The 13,563-nt window shown below is 57.3% G+C and overlaps 4 protein-coding genes across 4 annotated transcripts; 1 reads left to right on the top strand and 3 right to left on the bottom strand.

The window, feature by feature from the left end:
* Positions 1-1,712: 1,712 nt before the first annotated feature.
* Positions 1,713-5,570, top strand: SCP_0104050 (hypothetical protein; the record flags this gene model as incomplete). Its single annotated transcript, XM_027752642.1, has 4 exons — positions 1,713-3,569; positions 3,624-3,698; positions 3,752-3,903; positions 3,974-5,570. The coding sequence occupies 4 exons, from the start codon at positions 1,713-1,715 to the stop codon at positions 5,568-5,570; spliced, it is 3,681 nt and encodes a 1,226-aa protein (XP_027608443.1).
* A 1,064-nt stretch (positions 5,571-6,634) lies between these two features.
* On the bottom strand, positions 6,635-9,034 carry SCP_0104060 (2-methylisocitrate lyase, mitochondrial; the record flags this gene model as incomplete). Its single annotated transcript, XM_027752643.1, has 13 exons — positions 6,635-6,734; positions 6,806-6,911; positions 6,967-7,022; positions 7,078-7,120; positions 7,177-7,232; positions 7,288-7,412; positions 7,471-7,517; positions 7,576-7,725; positions 7,790-8,102; positions 8,149-8,196; positions 8,248-8,299; positions 8,353-8,520; positions 8,583-9,034. 13 exons carry the CDS (start codon positions 9,032-9,034, stop codon positions 6,635-6,637), a joined length of 1,716 nt encoding a protein of 571 aa, XP_027608444.1.
* Positions 9,035-9,478: 444 nt separating this feature from the next.
* On the bottom strand, positions 9,479-9,713 carry SCP_0104070 (hypothetical protein; the record flags this gene model as incomplete). Its single annotated transcript, XM_027752644.1, has 2 exons — positions 9,479-9,629; positions 9,679-9,713. 2 exons carry the CDS (start codon positions 9,711-9,713, stop codon positions 9,479-9,481), a joined length of 186 nt encoding a protein of 61 aa, XP_027608445.1.
* Positions 9,714-10,964: 1,251 nt separating this feature from the next.
* SCP_0104080 (homeobox-domain-containing protein) lies at positions 10,965-12,696 on the bottom strand (the record flags this gene model as incomplete). The annotated part of the gene is made up of 3 exons (XM_027752645.1): positions 10,965-11,955; positions 12,014-12,427; positions 12,491-12,696. 3 exons carry the CDS (start codon positions 12,694-12,696, stop codon positions 10,965-10,967), a joined length of 1,611 nt encoding a protein of 536 aa, XP_027608446.1.
* Between the last annotated feature and the right edge of the window lie 867 nt (positions 12,697-13,563).

Here is a 13,563-nt window from a genome sequence, read left to right on the forward strand (position 1 = left end):
CTGGAAGGTCGGGGCCTGTCGGGGTTGGCGCAGTCATACTGCACACGACTTCCCAATGGCAAACACGTATCTAGGATCATACAGGGTCATGTCGCGTTGTCGCGTCATCTCCATGTTCAGACTGCATACCAGCGGGAAGAGTTCTACGCAGAGATGCTTCTGGAATGGGAGAGTTGTCCTGCACAAGGCATCCGGGATGTCGCTCACACGACCAAGTCAATTGATTGATTCAGACTCGCTTCGACTTCGTGGCACGACCGCCTATGACAGTTCATTGGGAAGATACGAGAAAGCCATGATTGGCACCTGCACAGGCTGCTAGTGGGAGAGCTACGGACGATTCCGGACTGCTACCAGCGATGTAGCAGAACTCTGACATTGGTAAATGCTCGAAAGTGTCAGTCAGACATGAACAGCAATGAACACGCGAGTCCGGAAATCGGGAGTAAGTGGTGGAGACAGATCTGTCACGTAAATCGCCTGTCGTGTAGGCTTCTATGTCATGGACAGAATAAATATGCAAAAGAATTAGGATGCAATAGACCGAACAGGTTGAGGTAGGGAAAAAGCAAAGGCGTACAGAGAACGGGTCGCACCTGCGTGGCATGAAATGTGGGATGGCATGGGGATCATCAACGTTAACCAAGTGAAGGTGGAGCTGAACGCACGAGATCCGAAGTCGGAAATAAGACTTCGCATGCCGAGTCGACAGATGTGATGAACAAGTGATCCACGCGGGGCTTATATGCAGCATCGATTTGGGTGCAGAGGTTTGTCTCGGATACAACTGCAGCACCAGGGGCAAGACGGCTGTCAAAGCCGAGACATAGGGCTTAAACGTTCATACGCTTGTAATCCGGGCACCACAGATAGGAGGATCCGGGTGATACAGATGAAACCATAACGGAATAAAACCAAACGGACGGATGAGACGGGAACTGGACGAACGTTCCGAATCATTGACGAACTGTTAAGACAAGTTGGCATGTCTACAGCCGCTGCAGGTTTTTCAATTGCATGGGCTTCTGGGATCTCCCTGGGGGCAAACTTCGGATGAGTACGACAGCACTGTCGATGACTCCGCAGCCAGTGGGAGACAGGGAATATCTTGAGCGTACGGAGCATCAATCAGAATCACTGAGACACATCAAAGGGGTGCGGAGTACTCAGCAGCAAGATGACCAGATGTAGATTGTTCAAGCTGCGCAGGGGCACTCAAGCAAACGGGGTGAGAGGAGTAATTGTGGATGAGAAAGAGGAGAAAGTACTGTTGGCGCAGCGTTGTCCTGGACAGTGGAGGACGGAGCGCAATCAGGCTGCCAGGCGAGTTCCCGGAGGCGACACCGAAGAACCTGATTCGGGAATCTGAGTTCGATGTTGGGACCTGAGTTTGACCCGTCCTTACGGGAGACCGGGAGTCTGGTCCAATTGCCAAGGTCATTTAGTACTTGCCCTCTCCGAGTCCGACACGGTCTCTCCTCTGTCTCGCGCGTCCTCCTGCTCTCTTCCACTTTCTTTTGGCATAGGTTGGCTGTCCTGGCTTCGTCCGATAATCTCAGCGTTGGGGAAGGTCTTTCTCCGGTTGTAGTGCGTCACGTTACCCTCCAAGTTCTGTAGCAGTTGTGTTCATTTTCTGTATTTTCCCGCTGTCAGACCGATGGTGTTACCATAATCTTTCGTGTACTCAACTTCTGCCGCTTTCTACGACCGTCATGCCAGGAACAACGATCTCCGAACGCTCCTCTCGCCCGTCTCCCATGTCAAGTCCCTCATGGCCTCCTCCACGCAACCCTCTCCCACCGCACAGACTCGCAAAACTAGCTAATGCTCTCGGTGTGTCTACCCCGCTCCCTGCCGTACATACCTATGCGCCTTCGCCATCGATATCCCCTCCTTTTCCCCACTCGTCCGCATCTTCGTCATTTCTTGACCATTTCCGAAGCTCCCCCACGCCCTCTGCCGCATCTGCCCAAACCTTCACGTCTCACTCTTCTACAAAGTTTCTTCTTCATGTCGTCCCTCCTCTGCACTTGCCCCATGATTCTGACGCGTCTGATGACCTGGAGCTGAGCCCGCCCCCGCCCACTGCGTCTGGATATCACGCCCAGTTCAAGCGTGGCGTTCTTGTCCCGGTGTGTCCCACTCTTTCAAGCCAGTTGGCTGCAATTGCGAAGGAGTACGCGTTACCCAGCACAGCGGGCATGTTACTATATCTGCTTGCATCTACGCCGAGCCCGAAACGTAGTCATGATTCCGAGAATGTCGACGCGCTCGATGAGCCAGGTCCCAGGATATCAGAGGACATATGGCGGCATATATGGTTACGCGTCGTGAAGGCCGAGAAGGACGAACCTGTGGTCACCAGTCGAAGGTCGTTCGGGCTGGGCATTAGTCCCGCCACAGAATCCTCGCCAAATCTCCTGCAGGACGTGGTCTCGAATAGCCTGCTCCCGGCGATCCCGCCACGAAGAGCTGAGACCCCTCAATCGCTGTCGGCAGTGACGCCCTCGCCTTCCACACCGTCATACTCCGGCTTCTCTTTCCAGTCCGAGCTCGACACGCCCGAGTCAATAACGTCCGTTTCCGCGCTCGGCGGGGCTGATGCGCAGGCGGAGGACTTCCTCCTCCCGGGTCTGCACTCTCCTACGCTCATCCCCGTCCTGGCGAAGGTGGAGTTCGACATCGACCGCAGGAAGGCCGCATGGTACGAGCCATGGGCGCGGAGCAGGCGCATCAACCACGCAAAGCGGGCGGAGAGCCGGGCGGGCGTGCGCAAGCGGTCCGGGTCTCGCGTTGACGGCGACGAGGGAGAGGACGAGGATGTGCGCAAGGCTCCCCTTGACCTCGCGCTCGTGGACAAGGTCAGGCCGGGCAGCCCCACCCCTCAGTTTCTGCGGGACAGGCAGGCCGAGGCGGAGGAGATCGATACGGAGGGAGCGTACTCGCAGCTTCCTGAATCTCCGGAGGATGTTGAGTTTGGCGATGAGACAGATGACGACGATCCAACTGCGCGGCTGAACGGGCTTCAATATGACCCGCTCGCTGATGTCTTCGGTACGGATGCGGAGACCTGGATTCACGTTCATACAGACTCGCAGACAGACAGGGAGAAGGATCCGAACGTGGTCGACCTGGCATTAAACGGCAGCGCTCTTGCCGCCGTCCCAGAAGATCTCGAAGATAGCATGACAGAAGACAGGGACGAGGAGGAGGTAGCAGAGCTCTGGAATAGGCATTCTAAACCCTCGCTAGTGGTTTCAATACCTGCTTCTCCGCCATCTGCAAGCAGACTTCGGTCATCGCTCACGACGGCGGGGACGATCAAGAAACAGCCTCCACCGCCGTTGAACCTGATGCCCTCCGCACAGGTCCTCGACCGCTCGCATTTGCCATACCTCGATGGCGCATCGCCTGCAACGTCCGAGTCGACAGAGTACATGAAAGGCGGTGATACGACACTTCTTGTTCCCCCAGAAGATGAGGACATGATTGAGCTCAAGAAGAGTAGGAGCCCCGAAGAAGAAAAACGGGATGGCGCCTTCTTCGAGGACCTCGATCTCGGCCTGGAGGTAACATTTCTCAAATCGTTGCTCTGCGTTTGGTTCACTGATGCGTGCTCTCAGTTTGACGAGAGCGACCCTCATGACCGGCGGCGAAGCCAGGTTATGATGAAGGCCCAGCTCGACGAGATCGAGAGGGTGCGTGCCCTTGCTGGTGTTCGGTTGGCATAGCTATTGATATCACTCCTCAGAACCTGGCTCAATTCTCTCCTCATCACTTGGGCACGGAAGAGCTGGCTGAGAGTCCACGGCGGCCCACCCATTCGGCATCCACACTGTCCCCACCGTCGCAGTGGAGATCTCCTAGATTGAATGTACAGAACGCGGGGTCTCCTCCCCAGGGGTTAGTCAAACCATTGTGAATCTTCGCGAGGGACCGCAGACTAATGTTCACATTATTCCATTGCCACTAGAAGTGCTAAGTTGCCAACCGATGGCGCGTCCTGGCCCGCGGTGCCCTTCTCTGCACTGAGCGGGCGCGACGCGTCGCTGTCGCCCCCCACGAATGCAGCGAATCTGCCTCCTTCCCCACCCAAGTTTGCCTTCAACGGCATCCCGACGGAGCCGCCGCGGTCGCCGTTCCAGCGGCGTACCCGCTCGGGCACGATCTCCGATGAAACGCTGGCGAGGCGGCGCGAGCAGGAGGAGGCGGCGCTATACCCTCCGCTCGTATCGCCACTTTTTCGACAGAGCAGCGGTGCGCAGTCGCCCGTGATACCCCTCTCGCCGGACCCGTTTGGACGGTTTCCCTCTGAGGCAGAAGTAGTACGGCTGTCCGACGAGAAGCACCAGCAGCACGCGGCAGGACACTACGGCGAGCTCCCCCCGCTGCCGCATAGTAGGAACTCAGCGTTTCGCGTGAACAGCCGCGATCAGAATGACCACGACAGATCTGCCTCGCAGACCCCTTCGAGTCGGTTTTCCCTCGATTCGGCCACGTCCGAGGAGGGGCCGAAGCCATCAAAGACCGCGTCGATCGTGAGCATGAAGGGCATTAAAAAGCTGTGGCGCAAGACTAACAACAAACTGTCGCTCTCGGGGTCTGCGACGCCCATCGTGCCCGACTCAGGACGGTCATCTCCAAATACCATGCCGACTGGGCACCTCCAGGACCAACCCCCAAGCCGCCCGATGTCCAGGACTATCTCGCGTTCCCCTCAGCCGGGCGACCACGTCAACGTATCGAGCGATGGTATGCCAGTGCTGGTCAAGAAACGTAGGCCGTCAATGCACAGTCTGCGTGTTGAGGTCGACGGCCGCTACCCTGTCCCAAGTCGCACGCCGCCTCTTGATCTGTCACGAGGGCCCTCCCCACAGCTGCCGCCCGTCCCGTTGCGCACTTTCACGCCTGACTCAGCCATGTCTTCGCCGATGCCGCTGACGCCCATACCCTCCCCCGTTCCGCCCGCGGAGAAGAACGGCAGCGTGCGCAAGTCGATCCTCAAGTCGTGGAAGTCGGCGTCAGGCAGCCTCTCCGCGCAGTCGCTGCCCAGTGGGGGCCCACCGCACAACGGGGGCACATTACACTCGGAAGCGTCGCAGCCGCCGGACGTGCTGATGAAGCGCCGACGGCCGAGTATTCTGGACGGCATCGCGTCCGCGCGACGTGGCTCTGTAATGTCGTCCTCGTCGGCGACGCTGGTCGACATCCCACCGAGCCCTGCGCTACCTGAGCAGTTCGCGCACATGCAATCATCGCGCTCGAGCAGCCGGCAGTCGCAGCTAGGCGAAAAGGAAAAGCGCACGTCTCCGCGTAAGCAGGGCAGCACGTCCTCGTCTGCGTCGTCGACGTCATCGCCACCGCGCGCGTCGTCGCGCCTGAATCCGGCAAGCTCGCCTCCGCGGCACGGTGCGGCGTTCGCAGCGCGCTCGTCGGTGGACTCGGGGGAGAGCCGGCTCGACGCGTCGCAGTTCGAGATCGTGTCGCCAAATCTCGACTCGTACGTGCTCGAGTCGACGCTGTCGTACCCGTACCATGCGCTGGACCACTCGATGACGTCTGTGGAGTGAACCCATTGAACTTGAATGCGCGTGCTGGCTCGAACGATCATGCTGGGGCATGCTGGTGCCCCAATACCTTTTCCTTTCCCCGACTTTTTGCCCCATCTCGCTATGCACTATTCACCTCGCATGTCCGTCCATTTTTGCCCCATCTTGCTATGCACCGTTCACTACATATCCGTACATTTTTGGTGCGCGCGCCGCAGTATATACCACGATCTAATTCCGTGTACATCCGACTTTGCATTCGTTCTGTGTCTATTCCGCATTTGCTTTCGCTGTGTTATTATTATCTCATTAGATATAAGTTCTCGTAGTTGCCATGTAATACAAGCATCGCCGGTGCTGGCGGCTGGTGTCGCGCTTATCTCGCACAATTTCTTCTCTATGTACCATCCCCTGTGTGATGTCTGAGCATGGTAAGAGTGGTTGAAAGACAGCAAGGGCACATGGTTTAAGGGATAACGCACATCAGTGAGGCCATCCACTAAGAGACCTGCGGTTCACTTGCCAGTGTGCTCAAATCTTCATTTTCACTGTAATATCCCTCCATTGGCCACACTTAATTTCAACAAGTGCGAGGATCTGTGCTGCTCCTTTTGTGCCAGTGGCATGTATGGGCCTGGTGCAGACACCGCTAATGGCCCTCACCCGTGGAGGCCAATCTTAGTGGGCGCGAGATACTGCAAATGGAGCCCAGTACTAGTGGATTGCGATGTCTTCTACTAGCCCGAGCATCGTATCTTGTGATTCAGGATGCAACATGCGCCACTCACGTAGGCACCTGCCCGTCGGCGTAGTGGAGGTCTCGATTCGCTGCTCGGTTTCCCTTGTATGTGTTCGATTGTCCAACGATGCGGCTGCATGTTATGTCGTATCCATCTCTCTTGTTTTTAACTTAATCTACCGCAATTAATAGACTGTTCCGCTTCGCGGTGTTCCTGTAAGTGGCTGGCTGAGACGACCACTGCGATGGGGATGTCCCCATAGCTTCATTCAGTCAGATCATCATTATCATCAGAGATATACCCATCTACGCGATAGATGTCACCCCAGCACGGCCACGCGGCCGCTCAGAACGAGTGTTCCGTCGAGTCGCCGCCCACGGCGGAAGTGCTCGACGAGCCCGCAGAGACGGTCGTGAGGATGCGGTCGATGTAGTTCGCGCCGCTCCTGTGCGTACAAGTATGGTGTTAGCACCGTCAACGCATAGACCGAATGAGATGCCAAAAGGTGGGACGCACCACTTTTGGTGCGTGAGCACGTCGCACCCGAGCGCCTTCTCCTTGCGCTGGACCAGCTCGACGTACGCGAGCATCCCGTCCGTCTTGTACCGCGCCGCGAGCTCAGCTGTGTTCCCATTAGTCAGTCAGCACTGTCCTTTCTTACTTGCAGAGGTGCGTACCTGTAGCGGCCGCGTTGAGGTGCAGGCCCGCGAGGGAGATCAGCTGCAGGACGAAGCTGCGGGGGAACAGCGTCTCAGTTTACCTGAGATCACCGAGGGTGGACAGCTTACCCCTCCTTGCCCAGGTCCCACACGAAGTTCTTCAAGTCCGAATCTACACCGTGCATGAGCGCCGAGCTAGAACCGAGCACACCTTCGCCGACACCGCACCTGAGAAGCCCTGCGCTGACCAGTTGAAGCTCGGGCTCAGGTTGTACACGAACCACCTGCGCAGCATCGCAATCAGGCTCTTGAGGACAGGAAGAGAAGCGGGACGCGCACTTGCCGGGGTACTTCTCCCGGATCTTGCGCGAGAAGTAGCGCGCCTGTGCGAGGTCGGGCAGCTTCGTCTCGAGCCAGATCATGTCCGCGTACGGCGCGAACGCGAGCTCGCGCTTGATCGCGGCCTACCGTCCGTCACTCGTCAGTGCCTCGCGACAGCGCGCATGTACGCGATCAACTCGCCTCGACGCCTCCGGTGTAGTGGTAGTAGCCTTCACGCGTCTTCGGCACTGCAGAGGAAGACCAAGCTAACGAGGAAACATAGAGGTGGTGCAAATGAGGACTTACGGTCCCAGTCCCAGAATATGGGCTCGCCAAGGATGTCCTGTGCGATGTCGCGTGCCTCTGCGTTTGACTTACCCGCAGCGGCCTCGTGGTACCCGCGGATAGCCGTGTCCTTGTCCTCAATGGCCGATGCATGGATTGCCTTCTCCACAGCTAACACGAAGCACGCCCTCAGCACTCTTACCTTGACCGCAGAAAATCGGACGCGACCACGCACCCTCGTTAAACGTGCACATCGGGTTCCGCGCGAGCCACGCCTTCTCGATCGAGTCGACCTCGGAGCCGGGGCGGCCGTCGGCCTCCGCACGCGCAATGACCTCCGCTAGCGGGGTGTCGGGTACCGTGACGCCGCGGATGAACTCGTGGTCGAGCACGTCGACCGTCGACGAGAGCAGCTTCGCAGACTCGGCGTCCGTGCGTGCGATCAGTAGCATCGTGTGCTGGAGCATGTCCAGCTGGAAACGCGCTGCAATGAGCCGCGAGATGTGCGCGGACGCGGGAACGAGCACTTTGCCCGCGAGGTGCCCGCACTGGGGCGTGTTAGTTTGCCACGATGTGTGAGATTGGAGAACGCACCTTTTTACCGCCCACGAGCTGGTCCTCGAGGTGGATTGCGGATGCGCCCTGTAGTGCTCCATTAATGCGTGCCTAAGGCGATAAGACCGTCATACTCACAGACTCTGCAAAGAGCTTCGTGAGCTTCATCACGGTCGAAAGTCCGCCGTGTCTGCAGTCATAGTGAATTCAGAGTAGTACGAGGCATGCAGTCCCAATGCTCACCCCATATCTGCATCCGCGATAATGGGACGCAGATAGTCGACATACGGCATCTTCGCGCGCTCCTCCGGGCTCGCAAACATGCGCTCATCGTAGTGCTTCTTGTCGTGCAGCAGCTGCGCGCGGAAGAGCCGCTCGACCTGGTTCGGAACGGTCGTGTACGGGTAGTCTCTGCAGAGCGCGCCGCGGGAGATTTCAGCGCATATAACGGGTGTATGAGAGGATATGCGCACCCAATGTCCGGTCCGACCTCGTTGTGGCATGTCGTGAGCAGGCTGGAGCAGGCCCACCCGCTGACATAGACGACCTCTTGGTGGGGGGCCATCTGTGTGAGCTGCACGGGGTCTATCGCGCCCATGGTGTGCACCGGGCGACCCTCTGAGGCGGCCTTGGAGAAGAGCGCATAGAGCTTGTCTGCGAGGAGGGTGGAGGGGAGCGGAAGGACGGGGAGAGAGCCTTGTTTGGACGCGACGGAGGCGGCGGTGTAGGGCCGCTTGAGAGAGGCAAAGCGGGGGAGAGCAAAGAAGGACTCGAGGGCGGCGACGCGGGAAGAGAATGCGGCTGTCTCCTCGTCGGGGGAGGGTGGGGAGAGGGGGAGCGCGGGGACGGAACTCATGGCTCGGGCGGCGTAGGCGAGTGCGGGGCCGCGGAGGGATGCGCGGGCGGTGCGCAGGACGGAGGACATCGTCGACTCTGCAACGCTGGTCGTCGTGTCGAACGACGAGGAGAAGGAGTTGGACGACGAGGTAGGCTATGTACGCGCCCAGAGCACGGCCGACGGTGAGTCGATCCGCCATGCTCTCGAGTCCGGCCAGCGACCTTCCCGGTGCCGCTCACCAACCGGCCTCGCGGAGTCGGATATACACCGATCCACATTCCCCGCTCATTTTGAAGCCAGGAGAATACGGAAATCAGCCTGCAGAGCTACCAGCTCCAGCTGAGCGCCGTTCACCACAACGAGCGAGACACCAAACGGCATCAAACCAACCGCGACGTCGCAACGAGGCTACTCACCGTCATCTATATCTCTCAGGCTAATAGACATGAGATCAGACACATCGCCTCTGGGACAGGAGACACTGTCGCGAATACACTGTGCTAAATTGCTACGTATCGTACAGCCATACGGTCAGTTATCACAATTCACGTCGCCGTTTTGTATTCCACCGATGTCACCGTCGCATCTCACCCTTTCAACGTGCCAAGTATCCCAACAGCTTCCCAGCATCTCGAGCAAGAACAAGGGCACATACACCCATCGCGTCTGCCCCGTCGGCGCGCTGCAATACAGTCAGCCCCACAAGACGGAACGGAAACAAAGACACTCACGCGCCGAAGCAGAAGTGCGCCTGCTGTGCAAGCATGACTGCAACGACAATCGGCATCTACTTTCTGTCCTGGTCATATCCCCGCGCACTGCAGGCGGCGCATACACAGTGTACGCTCGCAGCACCGCGAGGAAGAGCGCGCACTCCAGGCGAACGTCACCTCAGGGTGGTCGAAGAGCCGCGCGCCTAGCTGGTGCGCGGCGCCCGGGGTGAGCTTCACGTCCGCGCGGTGCGACGGCGACTCGGCTCGCCCTCGCGCAGTCGAGGGTGAAGCCCTCGAGCCCAGCGAACTGCAGCACGAAGAAGAGCACGTCCGCTGCGGCGTCCGCGAAGCAAAGGAGAGCGGACCGCGCGAACGGGTTCGCGAGCAGGTCTGCGGTGTGCTTTCCAGTCAGTACTTCCGATGGTCCTGGTGCAGCAGAGATAGACACAGTTGCATATTTACCTGATGCGAAGTGTGCGATTCACATTACTGTTCCTTGGCGTGATACTGTGTCAGGTGAAGTGTTTTGTACCGAGTGTTAACACTAAGTACTGCTGAATGTTGCTACCTCCGGAGCAATATATCCGCCATCCTCTGTAGGGCCCTGCGAGTCAATCAGCCGTGAAGCCATATGCATGTCGGTGCCAACTGGACAGAGAGTGGAGGCTCGTACGTTCTCGTATCCGGCAGTTCATCCATGACGAGTCCCAGTGGAGCGGATGAAACTCAGGAAAAAAAAGAGAAAGATAGCAGAGCCATACACGGACATACGCATCGCTGTCCATCTTCAAGCTTTCAAGATTGGATTACCGCACAAATAGATACAGCTCTACAGGCGCAGTTTGCAACACCGCTTCGACATGACAAATAGTAAGAGTTAGGAAGAAATTTCAGGACCGCAGCACGACAGCGAGTAATAAGTGACAGTTCGATGGTGAGGGACACACAACGTGAGAGGTGAAGGAGGCGGGCGTGTGGGGAACCCGAGCTAGCACGCGGCGATGGGGGCTACGTGCGTGTGTATGCTACTTGTTCTGGTAGCGCGGATCGGGGCGCTGAGGATTACAGGATACGAATACCGGATGCGGAATATGTATATAGCGATAAGGTGTTCATTCGTGGCGGACATGGCGGGCTTGGCGGCATTATGGACAAGCAGAATATGCATAGAGTGTGACGGGTGTGCAGGATGCGTGTATGGAGCTGCGGCGCCGACTATGGAGCGGAGAGGCTTCATACGATACTGTATGACCTGACCTAAGTGGGAGAGCGCTAGAGAACGACCGGACGGCTCACAATATTTTCTAGCGCGATAACGCAACATGCTGGTGGAAACTTAATAGCAGCAACGCGTCCTCGACCTTTACGCCGGTGTCTAATCGCGTGCTGGCCTTCTCCGTCTCCGCGTACGCCAACGCATCTACTGCAATCTGCAGCTCACGGATGCGAGGTGCCGAGGGAGGATATGCAGACGGAGGCGGCGACGACTCGGGTGTTACCGCCTCCTGGTACTCCTCCTCGCTGCCCATATCCGAGTTCGAATGTGCATGCAGTACGTGCGCATATATCCTACGGTGCTTGTCCGCCTGCTCGACCTTCACCCGCACGTCCTCCAAGTCCATCGGTACGTCTAGTGACGTAGCCGAGGACGTCGCGAGCTGCGACGGGGTAGCCGAGCGCGAGACGCTGCGCGAGTCGTTGTACGTCGCCAAGCTCACGTTGTCGAGCTCCATGTCCATGTCCATCTCGAAGTCATCGTCCTCCTCGCCGCTCCCACCCTTCTGCGCACGCCGCCGCGCAGTCTGCCGCAAGTTCCGGAACCAGTTCGTTACCTTGCCCACCTCCATCCCGATCTCGAGCGCGAGCGCGCCCCGCTCCTCGATCGACGGTGTCTCCGTACGCCGGAACAGCTTTTTCAGGGCCTCGAGCTGATGCGGTTCCGGTCGAGTGCGTCGTGGGCGTAGGTGAGTCGCCACAAGCACACGATCTGCAGCAGCACGGTATGGTGAAGCGCGAGGAGACGTGGGCCTGCTTGCAGCAGGTGCTGCACTGACGGATCTCCGAGCTCGAGGGACATGGGGAACCGTAAGAGGCGGGAGAGATGGATGACCAGATGACGGTGGGACGGCGAGCGAGGGATGGGCAGCACCCGCTGCTGGAGGGAAGGAGGTGTATGTCCTGCCCTTGGATGATATCGCACCAGCAGCCAGGGCGGCTTGAGTCTCCTCTTCTTCCTTGCGCTTCTTGGCAATGCTACGCTGGTTCTGGAACCAGTTCGTGACGCTCTGATAGCGCCTGATATAACACATGTCAATCATGAACGAGCCATCAAGAAATGTTCGGCTAGACATACATTCCGATCTTGCGACCGAGCTCCTCGCGTTCCTCTTTGGAAGGATGCTGGTTGACGTCGTACACTTTGCGAAGTTCATCGGTCTGAGCATGGGAAGGGCGAGAACGAGCTTTGCGCGGCATTGTGTTGTCGGACTCAAAGAGATGCTTTTGCTGAGGATTGTCGGTGTAGAAAAGAGTATGTTGTTGCTGATTGTGGTCAGAGGTAGAGAAGTGAGTGGCACGCGATGAGTGTTCGTCTTCAGAAAGCTCGTCGTACTCCGAAGGAGGACGTAATGGAGCTGATGGAGAGACCGAAGCGAGGAGCGTAGATATAGGCGGGAGTTCGCATTGTCCTGCTACGGAAGGAAGTTTATGGCGCTTCTTTGAGGATGCACGCTTATTTTGGAACCACGAATTTACAGTCTTTGTCTCCCTGGGCAAAGTAACACAACGCAAATCAGCCACAGCCACCCTGGTAGAGCAGACAATGGCTCACATGCCAAGTTGCTCGGCCAAATTGGTGCGTTCCTCAAGTGACGGATGCTCGGTTCTCTCAAAGAGCTCGTTGAGGCGGGCGAGCTGAAAGGGAGTATGGCGATGGCGGGGCTTCTTTGTGTTCTCCATGCGTTCTGGTGTTGAGTTATCGTGCTGTTGTGGAGGAGAAGGAGGGGTGCGAGCCCAGGGAGGAATGGTGGAATGCATTGAAGAGAGGAAGGGGAAGGTGACAAAGCGTTAGGGGTTTATGAAAATTAAGCAGCAGACTTATACAGCAGCTGCCCACTTCTGCAATTGTCTCACGCTTATGGACTCTCTATCTGCTCTTGTTCTTGTCCATCACTCGTCGTTGCACTCTCTGTATCCTCCATGATCTCTCTCATCTTTGAGCCCTCACAACAACCCGTCGCACTCAAAAACATCAGCGACAATGCACACCGCATAGGTTTTGAGGAAAAGACTCGGGAAGAACTGGCCCGATTTGCTGTGCCTGTGAGTTCATGAATGACACTCCGCCCACGTGGCACATGACTTACTATGGGCGCTTCGCATTTTTTTCCCTCTCAGACTGCTTAACTCTCCTCGCTTGCTTTCCTGCTCAAGCTTCTCCAGGTATCTGTCTGGCGTCTCACAGAGCTTTCTTGCGCTCTCCGTACGTTCGCCGGTGTAATGCTCGGATGCCTCGTGAGCTTACACTGCCGAGTGCAGTCTCGAATTCGAGTTTGTCAAGTCAATTATGCTGCAGATCTTGATATGATCTCGCATCTATAGCAGTATGACGTGCCGAATTCAGTCATAATTCACTCAAATTTTAGACGTCGGTTCGCCCGAATTCTCTTCCTAGCCTTCGTTGATCAGACATCAAGCAGCTGCTGTGCAGAGCCCTCCTAGCAGCTCTCTTGTATCTGGAATGCAATAGGCAACTACTCCTGTCTCTACCTCGATCAAACTAGGCCCCGGTGCGAGGCCGCGGAATGATTACTGTGCGCATCAGGCAATGCATACGTATGTACACCTACTAAAGTATAGTGGAACCTAATATACAGCAACTCACCTAGCGTTCCACTCTAATAA

The sequence above is a fragment of the Sparassis crispa genome, assembly GCF_003851025.1.
Source record: "Sparassis crispa DNA, contig_000000F, whole genome shotgun sequence".
Classification (NCBI taxonomy): Eukaryota; Fungi; Basidiomycota; class Agaricomycetes; order Polyporales; family Sparassidaceae; genus Sparassis; species Sparassis crispa.